This window comes from Phoxinus phoxinus (assembly GCF_949152265.1).
Source record: "Phoxinus phoxinus genome assembly, chromosome: 4".
Classification (NCBI taxonomy): Eukaryota; Metazoa; Chordata; class Actinopteri; order Cypriniformes; family Leuciscidae; genus Phoxinus; species Phoxinus phoxinus.
Window position 1 is genome coordinate 3,654,926 of NC_136879.1, and position 18,651 is coordinate 3,673,576.

Consider the following 18,651-nt stretch of genomic DNA (forward strand, 5'->3'; position numbering starts at 1 on the left):
GAAACAAACAATGCACTATCATAAAGATTATATCGATTAGCATTATAAATATAATCTATTATTATGAAGATATCTGCATGGCTTGAAGAACACAAATACATCATAAATCGTTGCAATCATGTTCATTGTGTCCAAAACATCCTTATCTGCATGTATTCAGCGATCTTTGGAAACTTTGTTGTGGTCAGGTGGTTTCAGGTGTCACATGCACATGTCATGTGGCTCTTCTTCGTGATATATATATGGAGTATAATAATGTGCACACGGCGCCCCCCGGCTGCCAGTGTGTATTGAAAACACTAAAGTTACGTCTGAGTATCCAGCGCTCTTATGATTACATCATATATTCAATAAATATAATTCCTCTATACAGAAATCTGACATAAACCTATGATAATCTATACATATTTCTCAGAATCTGCATATTTTTAAGCTGAAAGCACTAAGGGACTTTGTTAGGTCAGCTCTGTCATGACGACAACAGAGTTATTTATGAATGGGAGCCGATGGGAGCGGATGACGCGCATAATTCATATTAAAGGTATCGACTGTTTTTTTTATTGCATAACTCCTGAAATAAATTAATACATAACGGTCACTATAAGTTTCTCAGAATAAAATAGTGGTCAAATACTGAAACCTGAGTCTTATATCTTTTTAATAATGTATAATTTGTCAAGGTAATCACATTAAATCTGATAGTAACTTTGAACACGTTGCACAACGGCCGACCGTCGGCTTGATGTGTCCTGGGCCATGGTGACGCCAGCGACAGATTCAAACTTTAATTTCAAGTAATGGCATATTAAACAAACGAAAGCTGAATACAAGTGAAGTGTAATATCTCATAATTAAAAAATATATATGCAGCACTCCTATGTAAATAGCTTACCTTCACTTCTGCTGTTCGGTGGCAGCCATGAGAGGATCCAGCGTCGCCCACACTCATTCAAAACCGCGGGCTGACGCATGCGCAATTTAAAGCAAAAAAACTCACGGTTTGGGGGTATATTTTACTGCATTTTCTATGTGATGGTTCTTACTGTTGACCAATGGGTAGCATATGTAGAATTTACCCATTACTTTAGAATTCGTTGGCTGGCTGCAATAATCATGTACATTTTATATGGTTTCCACAGATTATATTTACCACTCTCCAAAATCACTTTTTTCAGTGTGTAGTGCCCCCGTCAGGCCGATCGGGGCGAGCCCTGCTGACGTTGTAGGCGGTGTGAGTACTACCAGCCCCCAAAGTTTCAAGTCTCTACGTTCGGCCTGCCCGATCAGTTTTTGAGGAGAATGCTGCATCATGGGAAAATTAACAATAACAATAGGGTTTCAGCACTACGTGCTTGAACCCCGAATAATAGGCCTATATTTAAAAAAAATTAAATGACAAAAGCACAACAAAATTGCTTAAAGGTGCATAGCGCATGATTCTGAGTTTTTGCAGAACTATGCAACCTCTGGCGGCAAGCGAAACTGCAGCCAGGTCCATGAGCACGCTCATGGTTGGACCACACGCACACGCACGCTTGCATGAGCACGAGCTGTTCGTAACCAAAGGTACAATCATAATGTCTTCAGAGGTAATAAAGTTATAAATCTGCAAGTCATTTTAAATATGTGAAAGGAAAGGGAATGGAGTAAATTACACACTTATGTGTGAGGGAAAAACGGGGGTAGTAGAAAACTTCGTTTTTTTATTTCCATCTATCTCCATGTTGAACTGTGTTATGTGTTTACTGTATCCACTTATGATTGTATTATTATGGAAACACGTTCATGAACAATATAAGTTGTTATTTTGTAAAAGCTCAAAGCTACACAGTCGGTCAAAAAAGTACACTCAATTGTCTCAAAGTAATAAACAATTAAATGGCACTATGACGTTACCATAAAAGCCAAACAGGCTAATCCGCCGAAGATTTGCGTGTTTTATTGATCTGCAGACCGGAGATCTCTTCATTTGTTGAAAGCCTTCCCTATGTTTACTCTCGACTTATTCCGACCCCTGTCTGAGTCCAATTTGGCCCTTTTGGTTGCACTAGACAAAAGTTTTCTTTTTTTTATCTTACGTGGAGTTTGCATTGGTGTTTGAAATGAACTACAAGCAGGTCTCTTACAATCCATCTTCTACGGAGAATGCCGGCGAATACACAAACCTGCCAGACATAGCTATGTGAGCGTGCCGTGAACGCGCATGACGTCACGCCCAGTCTCAAATTCCGGCCCGAATCCCTCTTATTTATTTTACTTTATTATAGAGACAATCTCAGTGATCAGAGAAGGGCTCATTCAGCCCATCAGGCAATTGTTTAAGCATGTATGGGTTAGAAAACAGGTATTTTTTAACATGAAAAGTTGCTTAATGCACCTGTAACGCTGAGGCATAGATGAAGCAGAGAGAGAATCCAATAGCAAGCACTACTTTAATGCAACGAACAGGTAATCCAGGACAAACAATGGAACACAGAACTCAGGACAGGAACATGGAGCATGGAAACAGCTACAAGCAACACATTCAACGACCGACAACCAACAACTGAAACACAGAGGTATAAATACACAGACAAACAAGCTAAACAAGCTAATAAGGGGGCGTGGCTAATCAGAAACACATGGGAACAATGATCAGACAATTAACTAGACACATGGCAAACAGGGAATCACATGACAAACAACAACAAGGAACAAAACCTACACTCCTGACGCCCATAAGGGAAAAAAAACAAAGACAAAAAAACAAAACATGAAAGTTCAGGTGGGCGGTGAAGCGGAGGCGGACTCGGGGGAGGGATGGAGGGCCAGGCCCGTGGAGCGGAAGAGGGTGAAGACCCCTCGGGCGGCCACGGCGGTGAAGACCCCTCGGGCGGCCACGGCGGTGAAGACCCCTCGGGCTGGCCACGGCGGTGAAGACCCCTCGGGCGGCCACGGCGGTGAAGACCCCTCGGGCGGCCAGGGCGGAGACGACCCCTCGGGCGGCCAGGGCGGAGACGACAGTCCATCTGGCGGCCAGGGCGGAGACGACAGTCCATCTGGCGGCCAGGGCGGAGACGACAGTCCATCTGGCGGCCACGGAACAGGAACGGGCACCGGCTCAGGAACAGATGCGGGCACCGGCTCAGGAACAGTCACAGACACCACCGGCTCAGGAACTGCAACAGACACCACCAGCTCAGGAACTGCAACAGACACCACCAGCTCAGGAACAGCAACAGACACCACCGGCTCAGGAACAGCAACAGACACCACCGGCTCAGGAACTGCAACAGACACCACCGGCTCAGGAACTGCAACAGACACCACCGGCTCAGGAACTGCAACAGACCCCACCGGCTCAGGAACTGCAGGTGTGACGTGAAGCTCAGGCTCGGCCGGCGTGACGTGAAGCTCAGGCTCGGCCGGCGTGACGTGAAGCTCAGGCTCGGCCGGCGTGACGTGAAGCTCAGGCTCGGCCGGCGTGACGTGAAGCTCAGGCTCGGCCGGCGTGACGTGAAGCTCAGGCTCGGCCGGCGTGACGTGAAGCTCAGGCTCGGCCGGCGTGACGTGAAGCTCAGGCTCGGCCGGCGTGACGTGAAGCTCAGGCTCGGCCGGCGTGACGTGAAGCTCAGGCTCGGCAGGCGTGACGTGAAGCTCAGGCTCGGCAGGCGTGACGTGAAGCTCAGGCTCGGCAGGGCTAACGTGAAGAAACTCTGGCTTGGCGGGTACTGTGGGGTTGCAGGGCTCCTCGTCCGCCAAACCCACAGTAAAGGTTGAACCGCTCAGTGACAGGGCCAACTCAATATACAATTCTAAAGTCCACTGAGGATCGTACAGTGGCATGGCTGACCCGAGTGGCTCAGATAGCCCCCCTCTAAAAAATATCATGAGGCACAAAGAGTCCATTGACGTTACATTTGCCAGTTCAATAAAGTCTCTCACGTACTCTTCTATGGGCCGGTCTCCCTGACGGAGACACACAATCTGTGCCGCTGGATTCATCGTTGGTCGGTCGTTCTGTAACGCTGAGGCATAGATGAAGCGGAGAGAGAATCCAATAGCAAGCACTAGTGATGTGACATTTGAACCGAGGCGTCGGAGCTTGTGTCGAGAAAAAATGGGCGTGCCAGATGAAGCCGCGATTCCAGGCTTGTGTTGTTAACGAGAAAATCACGTGACTCATGACAAACGAGGCCTCGGTTTGTGTGGATACGTCATCGGTTCGTTCTGAGTGTCGATTCCAGATAAAGGGGGTTCGAAACTCGCGCAACCTTGTGGGTGTTGGCAGGAGTAGTAGAAGCATGTGTAGTAGTGTCAGAGTAAGAGCGTTAGCTCTCATTGTCATTATTGTGTCATATATGTGCTAGGGCTGTATATTATTGAATTATATCAGGTTATAATAGTTATAGTAAATTGTTATTATTAATTATAGTAGCTATATTATAGGGAGTAGCTATATTATTAATATATTAATTAGATAAGATTATTTGGATTGGATTTTTGGATCTGGACTGGACTGCTTTTTGATTCGGATTGCCCTTTTTTATGTGTTTGCTTGTTGTTACTTTTCCTGGTAATGGAGCCAGCAAGGAAGAGGAAATCCTCCCCTGTCTGGGCTCGACAGAAGCATCAGTATCCTCATTTATTCCCGCTGGCACTGGCATTTTTATGTTCCCCTGAATCCTCTGTTCCTTGTGAAAGGATATTTTCCAAGGCTGGAGAGGTTTTGTCCAAGAAGAGGAATTGTCTAAACCCCAACACACTTGAAAAAAATCTGTTTCTCAATCAAAATCAATGGTAATCCTACCTTCACCCATGCACCCCAAACGGCAAACTCCTCTATATCCACAGTCCCATAAGCACAACACTGCACTAAAACTTTAACCATTCACGGCACAAAACCTCCCAGAAACAATTCTTAACTTTTCCCACCCCAGACTATTCTGTTGCAGTTTACTTTATTACACTCCCTCCAACATAAGCACTGCACTCGTTTTACTTTTGTTGTTCATACTGGCACTATCCAAACAATTTATGAATAATTAATGAATTGTGTGTGTGACAGTTGTTTTTGCACAAGTTAATTCAGTCAAAGAAAGATACATATTGTATTTTATACCCAGGCAATGGACAAATGTCTGCTCATGTACTTTTATTATTGCAAATGAAAGGTTACAGATATTACAGTGAGAAGAAAATACATAAATAAATGAAATGGGGGATCGGGATACGGACATCATAAGTCTGCTCAGGTCATTGGTTCAGAATTACTTAATTTGTCTGCTATATCATTGCACAGTAGCTAGGTGTCACTAGTGAGCAATAATGAATGAAGCTTCGAGTAATGAACCTTTGGGTGAAGCAATGGGCTGCGAGGTCTCAGTGGTTCAGGAAGCCTCATTTTGCCATCACTAGCAAGCACTACTTTAATGCAACAAACAGGTAATCCAGGACAAACAATGGAACACAGAACTCAGGACAGGAACATGGCGCATGGAAACAGCTGCAAGCAACACATTCAACGACCGACAACCAACAACTGAAACACATAGGTATAAATACACAGACAAACAAGCTAAACAAGATAATAAGGGGGCGTGGCTAATCAGAAACACATGGGAACAATGATCAGACAATTAACTAGACGCATGGCAAACAGGGAATCACATGACAAACAACAACAAGGAACAAAACCTACACCGTGACAGCACCTTTAAAATTAAACTAATATTCCCACAGAAAAATACAACTAATTCAAAATCAAAATTATTAATAAAACTAAATTCAAAATTAAAATAACACGTAGGTCTCTGCACCAGTCACGTAACTGAAAACTATGAAAGCCATGTGACCGGCCAACAGGTCAAAAAATAAATAATCTTCTGTTTCATTAATAAAGTTTGATTTGTTACATATTCCCGCTTTTGGGTCTTCTTTTCCTGACTATAGGCCATGTCATGATGATACTGTATGGTGATTGACATTTCAGCACTTCGTGAAGACAGCGACATTAATAGCTCTATTCACAGTCTCGCACGCGCTTCGAGCTCGTGTGAATTGCACGTAGAAAAGGAAGTTCAGGAACAACCTTGATCCATCAGGAAAAGCCATGTCGCTGCATGCCACTGCGCTTCGGGAAGAGTTTCTCACTTGCACGTAGAAGCCGTTCGCCGGAGATATGTTAAAAGATAGCGCATAGTGCATTCATGATTATTAGGCTGCCGGTATAATATAGAGTAATAATAAATAAATAAATGTAAAGGAACAGGGCTGCAGGCCAAATCAGTCGCCAGGTACATGTAGTATTTTCTAACGCTCACCCTTTTCCCAGTACGCCCAAGGCTAGCTCATGCTTCAACTGGGAAAGATCTAGCAGGGGGTGAATATAGGATCCTTTCACCAGTGGCATAAAATAATAAAATAAGTCACTAACTAACGAACAGAATTAGTCCCTTAACTACAGAAACCCTGACCTGCAATGTAAAAAAATACAAGGTTACAAGATTAAAGTCGTAATATTTTCAGAATAAAGTCAAAATTATGCAAATAAAGTCGTAGCAATTCTAGATTAAAGTCATCTCCTTAAAGCTGTAGTTGAACACATCAAATACATCTTTGCATGTCATGGATTCCCAGAGGTGGTGTGCTCGGACAATGGGCCACAGTTTGCTTCAGAGTGTTTCCGGGGTTTCAACCATGTGTCGTCGATTCCTCATTTTCTGCAGAGCAATGGAGAGGCGGAGTGAGCTGTGGAGACAATCAAGAACCTCTTTTAAAAGTCAAGTGATCCCTACCTTGCACTTATGGCTCACCGAGCATCTCCTCTTGCCAATGGTTACAGTCGTGCTGAGCTCCTTGTGGGAAGGACACTAGATCCCGTCTCAGCTCAGCCCAAAGTGTGCAGATTTGGAAAAGCTGAAGAACTGACATACATATATAAACAGAAACAGAGTTTAGGCTGAAGACACGCACCACAAACTCACTGCCAGGGCCAACAGGAGAAGCACTTTTCTCTGCAACTTTTTCAATGATCACATCAGAGTCTAGAGAGAAGAGGATGTCCCTCTCAACATAAAAGCTTACAAATACTCCTGTGAGAGCTTGGTTCTGACTCTGGTTTTATTGAACCCGAGCGTTGAAAATGTGCGTTCACAGGCAACCTGAGTGATGGACAGGGTGAGCAGGAACTTGTATGCGAGACCTAGGAGGTGGTAAACATTTGACATCCGATCTAACCGCCCGGGAATCTGGTAGCAATAAAGTGGGCATTCATTACATGAGGAACACTCTTTACATCTCCAGTCCTGTCTTCCAATGTTTGGACCTTGTACTCAACTAGTGGATACATTTAAAAATGTTCCCACTGTGGAGCAAAGAAACGAATAAGACTATCAGACAAATCAAATGCAAAACTAAACAGTGTTGTTGTAATGAAGTTGTAGGTTGTGTTTGAATACGCATCTTATTTAGCGGAGGTTATTTAACCGAACCCGACCCGAGACCGACAGTTAAAATTTGTTTTTTTCCCTCATACTACTGACACATGTACGTTTGTTTGTGTGGAAAGCCCGCTTTTATTAAGCAACGTAGGAAGGCAATCGGAAAATGTCAACAGATGAGCGCATCAGCGCGCACGGAGCAACAAGCACTCTTAACACAGGCGCACATTATGCACGTTTCGTTGTCATGGCTACATAAACAAATTTCCGCACACAGGAAGACAGATGTTATGGTAATATTTTACATGTATTTTAATCACAAAAACGAACCTTTGCATCAAGTGAAAGCATTAGGCACATTGGCTATACCATAATAAGCCGTTTTAAATGTAAAATGTCCAATGCCTTATCGCGCTGATGTGACTGAGCCCGACCCGAACCGAACATCATTTCTAAATATCTGTCCGAACCCAGCCCAGCCTGTTGGGTACCGGCGGGTCCCGTCGGGCTCGGGTCGGGTATCCATCCTCTAATGTAGTCCAGTGGTTGTCGAGACACCATAGGCACAACCTTAAGCAATGGCTCTGAACGGTGGTTTAATGTCAACATTGTGACAACGCTATAACAACCTTCACCAAACAATTTTATATGTGAAATGTACTTAAAAATATGCGTGCAAAAACTTGCCCAAAAAAAAGTAAGTAAATTTTACTTGTTTTTTTCAGTGTGGTTGTCTTCTTTCTCCTCCCTTTTGATGGCAATGTAGACTCTACTTCCAGCTCTATCTCGGTCTTGCTCCCGCAATTTTTTATTTGCCCACAGGACACATTTCCCTGCAGCTGCACTGACTACGGTTGGGTGTTGGGTGTCATTTGGGTTTTGAACCCAAACTGATACTGTTAAAACGGTACCGGTGCCTGAACCGATACATCAAAAAAGAAAGAGCCACACATTAAAGAATGGCATTTTATTGGAAAAAAAAATCTTTCAATTAAACAAATATATTTAAAGTTTAAAATATTCTTAAATATATAGATATAAGTACCGGTAAACACAAAACAACAAATTTACATAAATTTGCCACAGTGGCAGTTTTGGCCTGCTTCACTACCTCTGCAGGAGGTTCGTATGAGTCGTTCATTGCGTCTGTCACGTGACAAATGAACGAAAGACTCGGAAGGTAAAGTAATTATGTTCCCTGTAAATTCTGCGTAGGTGGACGTGTTCGGGGAATTTGGCTGTCAAAAGTATAACATTTAAAGCCCCTTAAATGTACGAAATGACTCGAAAAAAAATAATCGTTGGGGAATTGACATAACAAATTCACAATAAAACCTAAGTCACCAAACCCAACTACAATCATTTAAAGGTCCTGTTCTTCGTGATCCCATTTTTTAAACTTTAGCTAGTGTGTAATGTTGCTGTTAGAGCCTGTAAATAACCTGTCAAATTATAAAGCTCAAAGTTCAATGCCAACCGAGATATTTTATTTAACAGAAGTCCCCTTTCAAAGCCTACAGCGAGCGGCCGGTTTAGACTACATCCTCTACTTCTGCTTTAAAGGATAATTCCGGTATTTAACACCTTGAGTCATCACCGAGTGGTTAACACCACTAACCACTCGGTGAGTTTAACAGTTTTGTAAACGAACATTATTGGCTGTTTTAATGACATTTTCGGACATGCCCATTGACTCCAATGTTAAATGAGTCCATGGCCAATTCTTTTATAGTCAAAAACTCGAGAGAGGAACCATTGTCAAAAAAATGTTATCCACCACTCTTGTTCATCCAAAACAAACTACAATATAGACTCAAGGTTTTAAATACCGGAATTATCCTTTAATGACGTCACTACAACAGTTTTTTGACTAACCTCCGCACACAGGAATACACAGACAAAGGGGGCGTGCTCTTGTTGCGCTCCTACAGAGAAGAGGAAGAGCTGCGTTTGTAGAGAGTGTTTGTCACCATGTCGTCGAGACGCTGTTATTTTCATCCCGGAGTCAAATCACCTTTGTTTGGCCATGTTTACAATAACACTGAGCGCATGTATCTCCACGTTATGGTAAGAGACTTTTCCAGCCAACGTGCGCTAAGCTGCTGTCCAATCACAACACAGGAACCGCTGGCACAATCAGAACTCGTTACGTATTTCTGAAGGAGGGACTTCATAGAACAAGGAAGTCATCGGCCCGTTTTTAGGACAGTGAAAACAGCGGTATACAGATAAGTACAGTTTGTGAAAAATACTGTGTTTTTTTACACGTGAAACATGAACACATGTTATATTGCACACTGTAAACACAATCAAAGCTTCAAAAACACAGGAAAAACGGGACCTTTAACATAATAAATACTAAATAACAGTCACGGTACTAACAACAGTAGAGGAATGCAAGCAGCTGTGGCATTTTTTCTTTTTTTCATAAGGCAATGTCCTTCTTGTTTTCCACTTTGGTCATAATGAAAATAAGACTCTTTATCTGCTGTGGATTTGCACTTAACAAGCCTAAACAGAGAGTGAACGAGAGAGAGATTGACTTTGATTGTCGTATATTCATCAAAAACAAATAAATTTGCTTGTCCAAGGAAAGCGAAGTCTTTTTTAGCATCCTTTTACAGGGTTGACAACTTTGGCTGGAGTGAGACTGTAAAATTTCAGTTTTTTGGTAACCCTAATTTTAAAAATGTCAGTCCTTGTTTACTTAGTTTAAACCCGGATTTATGAAAAAATATATATATTTATTGATTGCACTATAAAAATAAATAAAGATAGAGGTGATTAAATAACATGTAAAACAACAACAATAAGAAATCTCAAAACAAAAGGGACACACAATAGTTCCTCCACCTCCCCAGAAAACCACAACACACACATTTTACACATTAGGCCTGTTGTATGCCACAGTGGCATTACAAAATGCAGATCTGTGTGTAAAAAGCGTGTGACAGTTAACAGCTTCAGTCATGTGATGTAACTGATGTTCACCATGTCGGTTTTGTGTACTCACACTGATCGTGTGTTTGGAGTCTGACTGACTGGGGGGGTAATGTGGAAACGAGGGCGTCAGTGAGAACCGTGTGACGCAGAGTTTTATGAGAGATGATGATGATGCTGTTGTCTTCTTCGTCTGACTGGACAGTGTCATCATAAAAACATCACAAAGCCTGGTTCAGACAGAATGCGTTTTTGCAATCAGAAATGCGAGACGCAGGGCATGAGAATAATATAAAAACTGAACTGGGTCCGTATTTATCAAGCCTCTGAGATGTACTCACAAGAACACTGCTTAGAACAGACTTACAGGAACACTTTCGAATCCATTCAGCCGATCTCCGGGTCTGGCGGCAGCACTTTTAGCATAGCTTAGCATAGATAATTGAATCTGACCATTACATCTCTCAAAAAAATGACCAAAGTGTTTCGATATTTTTCCTATTTAAAACTTGACTCTTCTGTAGTTACAACGTGTACTAAGTGACCGACAAAAATGAAAAATTGCGATTTTCTAGGCCAATATGACTAGGAACTATACTCTCATTCCTGCGTAATAATCAAGGAACTGCTGCCGGACCAGCAGCGCAATGATATTACACAGCGCCTGAAAATAGTCCCCAGCTCGGTAACTTCCAACGTGACCGGCACTAATGGCGCTTTTCCACTGCATGGTACGGTACGGTTCGGTACGGCACGGCACGCTTTGGCGCTTTTCCACTGCATGGTACGGTACGGCTCGGTTCGGTACGGCTCACTTATGGCGCATTTCCACTGCATGGTACGGTACGGTACGGCTCGCTTTAAATGGTACCACCTCTGTTGAGGTTCCAAGCGTACCGTACCGATACTAAATGTGACGTGAAAACACTGCAGATCACTGATTGGGGCAGACAGAATCGTCACTTCAGCGTCATTGTATTTGCGACACGAGACACTAAACCCGCTAGATTTAAATAGACAGACAACAGCCAACACGGTAGCACCTGTTTTACAAAAAAGTAAAAAACAAACAAACAAGAAATGGCTGAATCGTGGTCAGTGGACGAGGTGCAGACGTTCCTCTCGTTGGTTGCCGAGGAGCGGAAGTAGCACAGCTCTTAGCCGCACACGGCTACCACCGGACATACAATAACGATCAGTCCCACCCACTTTGAAGCGGTACTAACTGCAGTGGAAAAGCAACCGAGCTAAAGCGAACCGAACCGTGCCGTACCGTACCGAGTCAAGTCGTACCACGCAGTGGAAAAGCAAAGCGAGCCGAACCGTTCCGCGCTGAATCGAACCGTACCGAGCCGAACCAAGCCGTACCATGCAGTGGAAAAGCGCCATAAGTATGTAATATCACTGCGCTGCTGGTACGGCAGCAGTTCCTGGATTATTAGAAGTTTGAACTTGAAGTTTTAAATAGGAAAAATATCTAAACTCTTTGATAATTTTTTTTTTTAGAGAGATGCTAACGGTCTAATCAGATTCAATGATCTATGCTAAGCTATGCTAAAAGTGCTACCGCCAGACCCGGAGATCGGCTGAATGGATTCGAAACCGGTAAAACTCAACTGTTTAACTCTAGGGGAGCTGGAGAATGAACCTATTTCCAAAAAAAGTGGAGTGTTCCTTTAAAGGCAAAGTTGAAAAAGGAAAAATATAATCCAACAGAGGAAAATCTGATACTGTTACATTGTCTCCACACCATTCACAGAGTCCTGTCGGACGCTTGGACATTATTTCAATGTTTTATTAAGTCCTGTAGGCCTATGTCCTATTCTAAGTCTTGATAAAATGTTTTCCTCCCTTCTACCTCCACCTGAGTACCTCTTGTTCCCCACGTTTGGTTGGATTGCATGCGTGATTTTCCCCCCCCAAACCAGCTAGACGCAAACCACGCCCCTTAACCGAAAACCACACCCCGGAGCGACGACTTGCGTCAATGTCTCGATTTCATTGGTCAACTCTATCAAAGCGTTGATTGGCCGCACATCGCTGAAATCCAAAATACAAGTATACAACTTATATATATTATATATTATTATTATATATTTTATTTATAAGATAAATAAATAAATAAAAATCATAAAAACTGTAAATAAAAAGAGGTGCATTTTTTCCCTGTGCAGTTACTAGTGTTAACGAGTGTCCAAATTAAATATTTCACGTCCGCACACACAGACACACACACACACACACACACTCACAAACAAACCAAAAAAGAGCTTTACAATTAGAAAACTACACGCGTTATTGTATGTAACAAATCTTCCAGAAAAAGATGTCAAAAACAAAACAAATATATACATTTTTATTACACGTTTGCCTTTTATGGGTAAAAAAAGCAACATTACATACAATTCACAATTTCTAAACATAAATTTAACTTTAAAAGGACGCATGAAAGGAGTTTTTATGTGCAGTTGCTACTGTTAACAAAAATTCATAGCACAGAATTGATAAATGATAAATAATAAATAATACGTTTAACTTATCTACTAACAAACAATTTGAAACACTGTTAATTACCCTGTACCTGTAATTACCCCCTCCCTCCCCCACACACACACACACACACACACACACACACACACACTCACACTCACACTCACACTCTCTCTCTCTCTCACACACACACACACTCACACTCGTGCCATTTTAAAGGAGAACTCCAGCGCAAAATGAACCTTTGGTCTAATTACACATTGTTACCTAGTCAACCGTTATCTGAGATTTGTTTTCATGATTATCGAATGTAAATAGTTTTATCTCTAAAAACAGTTTAGCCTATAACGCTAGTATAACGCTAGTATATGGGGCATGGAGTAATGACAAATAAAAATCGCTTGTTAATACCACTAACAAGGCTCAAAATAGCCCCACACTAACACGGCAGCATAATGAGGGTCCCTACATGCAAACCGAAGCATTGAGAACTTTGACAGTGTCCAGACAGTTTAATAAGAAGATATTTTATACATACAGTCAACTTCACGTATATAAGCAGAATCCATCTTTGAAAAACAGACTCTATCAATCGATCTACGAACCACCGATCCAAATGCGCTGAACTGTGTAGAATCTCATATGGTCCAGCGCATTTGGATCGGTGGTTCGTAGATCGATTGATAGAGTCTGTTTTTCAAAGATGGATTCTGCTTATATACGTGAAGTTGACTGTATGTATAAAATATAGACATATGTGATAATGCTGACATTTAAACTCACTTACATCTTAAGAGAGAGAACAGAACATTATTTGAATAGATTGCTTTGTTAGCGGCTCATCAACACGCACCCGTCTTACTGTGTGCATCTGTCACGTGTTGTGCATGTCAAATAAAATCAGTCATAATCAATAGATGCTATTTCTTGTGTTTTTTTGTATTACTTATTTAGTTATCCTTATTAATTAGTTTAAAATACAGTTTCTGAATGTTAGTTACATATAAACACACCTGTTATTCATGGTTAAGTGTCGTATTTAATGGAAACGTATTTGTACTGTTAAGTGAGGCAAAATAAGTTAGAATGAAGGATAAACTGAATCTGAATGCTTCTGCTCTATTTCCAATTTACATACTTCATTATTTGGAAAATAGCATAACGTGTTTTCTAATAGTTTTATTTTTTTATACAGACATAAACGGTCCCTAATAAACATTTAGATCCAAAACTTGCAAAAACTCGCTTCGCCTCAGAATGCCTTTGTTAACCCACTATGTCATATGGATTACTTTTATGAAGGATAGTTGCGCTTTTTGGAGCTTCAAAAACTCAGACACTATTCAAAGCCATTATAAAGCTGGGAAGAGTCAGGATACTTTTTTATAACTCTGATTGTGTTCGGCTGAAAGAAGACAGTCAGATACATCTAGGATGGCTGGAGGATGAGTAAATTATGGGATAATTTTAATTTTTAGTTTGAACTGTTCCTTTAACTCTTCTAATCTTCATGAACTCACCTCCCTCTGAGTTACTGTGCATACAGGGTTGGTTGGAGTATGCGGCCTCTAGAGTAGATGAGCTGGGGGAAGACCGGTCCAGCTGATGCATGTCTACTGTTCCTTACACACAAAATGAATATAAATATTGCAAGAGAATTTCTGTTAATTATGTCATCATTGGAAACAAGAAAAAAAAAGAATAAATTGAAAAACAAAACATAACAAGGCATATTTTGCCTTAAAGGGTTCAGGAAGTCAAGAGAAACTGAGGCTGTGAAGAAGATGAATCGGACATTGTCTTTAAATACCTTCTTTAGATATTTGCCACATGTGTGAAAAGTGATTCTGCAAAAAAAAAAAATACCTTTTGTTATTTTCAGCAGCTCAGCTCTCATTTCAGCTGTTGTGGGGAGAAAGTTGATGGAGGTGATGTTGTAGTTTTGCACCACTGCTGCCTGGTGTTTGCATGGTGCCCCACTATGGCCAACTGGACATGTGCAGAGTTCCAACTCCATGTCCACGGTACAGGCGTCTCCTGATGTGGAGGATTTCACCTGAAACTTCTTCTCTCCAATCTAACAGTGACATGAAGACATGACATATAGACATATTTACAAAAAGATCTTACAATTTTATAATGATTCATATTTTTAAATTATTCTTCACCTGAGAAATATCAGATGTTTTAGTGTTACTTTCTGTAGCAAGGAATCTTGACCGCTGGAATGCCTCCCAATGGCCAAGTGCAACGTCTGTCACACGTGCCTCGTAGTACACCTCTAGTCGGGTGATGAAAAGGTTGAATAATTGAGGGAGGTTGAATGCTTTTGTTCTTTGGAGTATTTTGTCTTTCAAAACACGCATTGCCGCCTCCACATAGTTGTTTGTTTGATTGCCACGTGTTGGCAAGTCTCTCCTATAGCTGAGAGCCCAACTCTCACGTCGATTGTAAAGTACCCGTAGATAGGTCAGGAACTTCTTGTATCTGTAGCGAGTTCAGACAAATAATACATTCAAAACAATAAATCCCCCAAAACAGGCTTTTGGAGGGTGAACATATCAGAAGTACCTCTACCTGTCTACTATTTTCTCTACCTGTTGGTCAAAGGGTTGTCCAGGGCTTGCTGGTACATCAATTCAACTGTACTCATCTCCCTGGCATAAAGCATGTCTTTTACTATGCTGAACAGTGTCTGCCTGTCCTTCATCTCAATGCTGTGATCTTTGTTCCACAACCACCTCCACACAGCTTGCAGAAGATGAAATATGCAGAGCAGCTGTGTGGCTTCAGGAAAGACCTGGGCTATAGCTCCCTTTCTGCCTTTGAGTCATCTGTAAGAAACACGCAAGGCCCTCACCAATTGTCCTCTCTGACTGGGTTATCACTATCTCAAGAGGAAGACCACCAGCACAAGTGTGTGTGAGAAGCAGAAACACTCTGCAGTTCTCCTGGTCCATGTTACCAGATGAATCCAGAAAACACATTTCTCCACTATTGGAAAGGCTGTGTGTTCGTTTCATTAATGGGGAACAAATGGCTACAAGTGTTGTTCCTGCTGAGGACATTTTAAGCTTGGCACAGCTGTCATCACACGTTGCATTGTAGGATTCTTCCTGCCTTTTCAAAGCCGCTAGCATTCCCTCCCCACTTTGCTCTCCAAACTCCTGCTTATTCACTTTCTGATACAGTCTGCAAATTAAATTGATTGTTTTACTGCATAAGTCAGTCAAAGCTACTGATTTGAAGACCAAGTACATTTTCACATACCTGTAGCAAAACTGAAGGTCTGGGCAAAGGGCACGGTTAGCTGAGGCATATACATATTTGTTGCCATGCTCAGCCAACAGGTCACTTTTCAGAACTGCCAGAGCTGATGTAGGGCTGTGCCCAATCTCAAACAACTGAGTTAGGGTTTCAATCCCCTTGACCCCCACATCTCAGTGCCTCCGCAATAAAGATGTTATGATTATGTACATTGTACAAGCGCACAGAAGCTGGGTAGGTGAGTATATGGGGATCACAAAAATAAAAACAAATCTTACAAAGTAGCTGACAAAATTTTTTTTATTTCGTTTTCACATTGCTAACCCACCTACTAGATCCTCCCCTTTTGTCTACAGTCTTAACCAGAGTGCAAACCATTTTAGCCTCACAGCCTGTATTTTTTGAGAGCCATCGTTGATTAGCTGAGCCTGATCGGGCACAAACATTGTGTTGGCACCTATAATGAGCCTATGGATAGATATAGATAGAGTATGAATGTTTAAATATACAGAACCATGCAAAAGTCTTAGGCATGTTAGAATTTCATTTAGATATTTATATAATTTGCATTAGTGCGCCAATAGGAAATATTAGTTTAAATTTCCAAATTTACATTTTGCCCTGTAATAATCCACTAAGAATTAATCCACTTCTGTATGCACAAGGAGTCCAAAACAGACAGTATGGTCCATAGGATCTGGTCTGAGAAAATGCTGTAAATTGAGAATGTTTTAAAAAATAATGTCATAAATAGTTTTCGGCAACACTTTACAATAAGGTTTCAATTGTTAACATTAGTTGATGTGTTAATAACTAACATGAACTAACCATGATGACCAATGCAATACATTTGGTACTGTATTTGTTAATATTAGTTAATAAAAATCCAGCTGTTCATTGTCTGTTTATGTTACTTAACAGTACATTACCTAATGTTAACAAATACAATATTTGATTTTAATAATGTATTAGTGAATGTTAAAAATGAACATTAACAAAAGATTAATAATGCTGCAGAAGCAGTTCATTACTAGGTCCTTCTAACCAATGTTAACTAATGAAACTTTATTGTATTAAGTATTTTTTTTATGTACTATTGTTATAGATTGTACTATTTAAGATTTGCCGGTAGATTTCTCATTGAAGACATTGGAGATTTTGCCACAGGATTTAGTATATCTTTAGTATATAAAGCACAATATATACATAATTGAAATACCTTAAAAAACACACGTTGTCCCTTGTTTGGTTTTGTCACTGCAACTCTCCAGCTCACTCCTGATGACTCCCCAAGCTTTTTCACCCATTCCTTCACTTCCCAAACTTCTGTCAGTGCAATTCTGAACGACGTCTCAAAGCTTGTGTGGTCCAGGTGTGATTGGCCTTTTGGAGTGCACAAATGATAGGTGCAGAAATGATCATTGTAACCGGGAGGTGACCATTTCTGTAAATTAAAAAGAAATGTTAGTCACTGATATTTACGTTAAAGCTGACAGAGATTTCGTCAATAAGCATTTTAACTGAGATGGTCCCAATGTTTCGATACATAACAGTAAACAAAGTTTATTAAAACAAATAATATTACAAGCGTCATATTACAATAATCAGAAAGATGTTATATCAAATTAATTGAATTCAAATTCGTAACCTTTAGATCTGAGGCTTGGTCTTCATCACAGCCAGAATAAGTGTTCTCCACTGAGGAAGATAGAAATTCATCAGATAAAATAAGTTAAAATTATAATCATAATTGAAACCTACAAATACTTATATTAATAAAAATATAGTGAAAACAACCATATCTTACCGTTTGTCAACATCGGATCCATTTAGCTGATGTCTAAACTTTTCTCCTCAGATGACTACTACGTTAGAGTTGACCAATGAAATCGAGCTATAGACGAGGAGTCATCGCGGGGGCCGTGGTTTGCGCTTAACTGGTTTGGGGGAAAAAATCACGCGGATTGCATACATACGTCTACCCTTACTTCCTGGTTCCCACATGTGTTGCCATCTTTGATTTGTTTTTTAATTATTGCTTTAATTTCATCTCTACTATGTGTTATTTCCATTTCTATTCTATCCTCCTGCAATGCTTGTTTCGCCATTTTATCTGCCGCCTCATTCCCTTGTACCCCAACATGAGCTGGTACCCACATGAATATCACCCTCACTCTTTCCTGCTGTAGCATATATAATTCTTGTAATATCTCCACTACTAAGGCCCTGTTTACACGAGAATGCTCGCGGGTAAAAATATTTTATCGGATGTGCCTTTCGTTTACACGGCGACGACGTTTTTGGGGCTTAAAAACGCAAAAAAGTGAAACCCCCCTCCAGAGTGGAAATCTTAAAAACACTCCACCGCCGCGTTCCCGTCTAAAGGGTAAAAACTGTAAAAACGCAAAAGTCTGCTAGACAGTGAAGGCGTCGCGTACGCGTTTACATCACAGGCATGCGCCAGTACAGGAAAATAACAAAACATTATCAAACTAAAATATAGCATTAATTTCATTGACAAAAAAAAATAAAA

General features: G+C 41.1%; 1 protein-coding gene across 1 annotated transcript; it reads right to left on the reverse strand.

Annotated features, from left to right (window-relative positions):
* Positions 1 to 16,418: 16,418 nt before the first annotated feature.
* Positions 16,419 to 18,162, reverse strand: LOC306996869 (uncharacterized protein; the record flags this gene model as incomplete). Its single annotated transcript, XM_079609772.1, has 4 exons — positions 17,926 to 18,162; positions 17,767 to 17,816; positions 17,338 to 17,562; positions 16,419 to 16,586 (listed from the first exon to the last, which is right to left on the reverse strand). Exons 1-4 carry the CDS (start codon positions 17,945 to 17,947, stop codon positions 16,419 to 16,421), a joined length of 465 nt encoding a protein of 154 aa, XP_079465898.1. The 5' UTR covers positions 17,948 to 18,162.
* Positions 18,163 to 18,651: the final 489 nt, after the last annotated feature.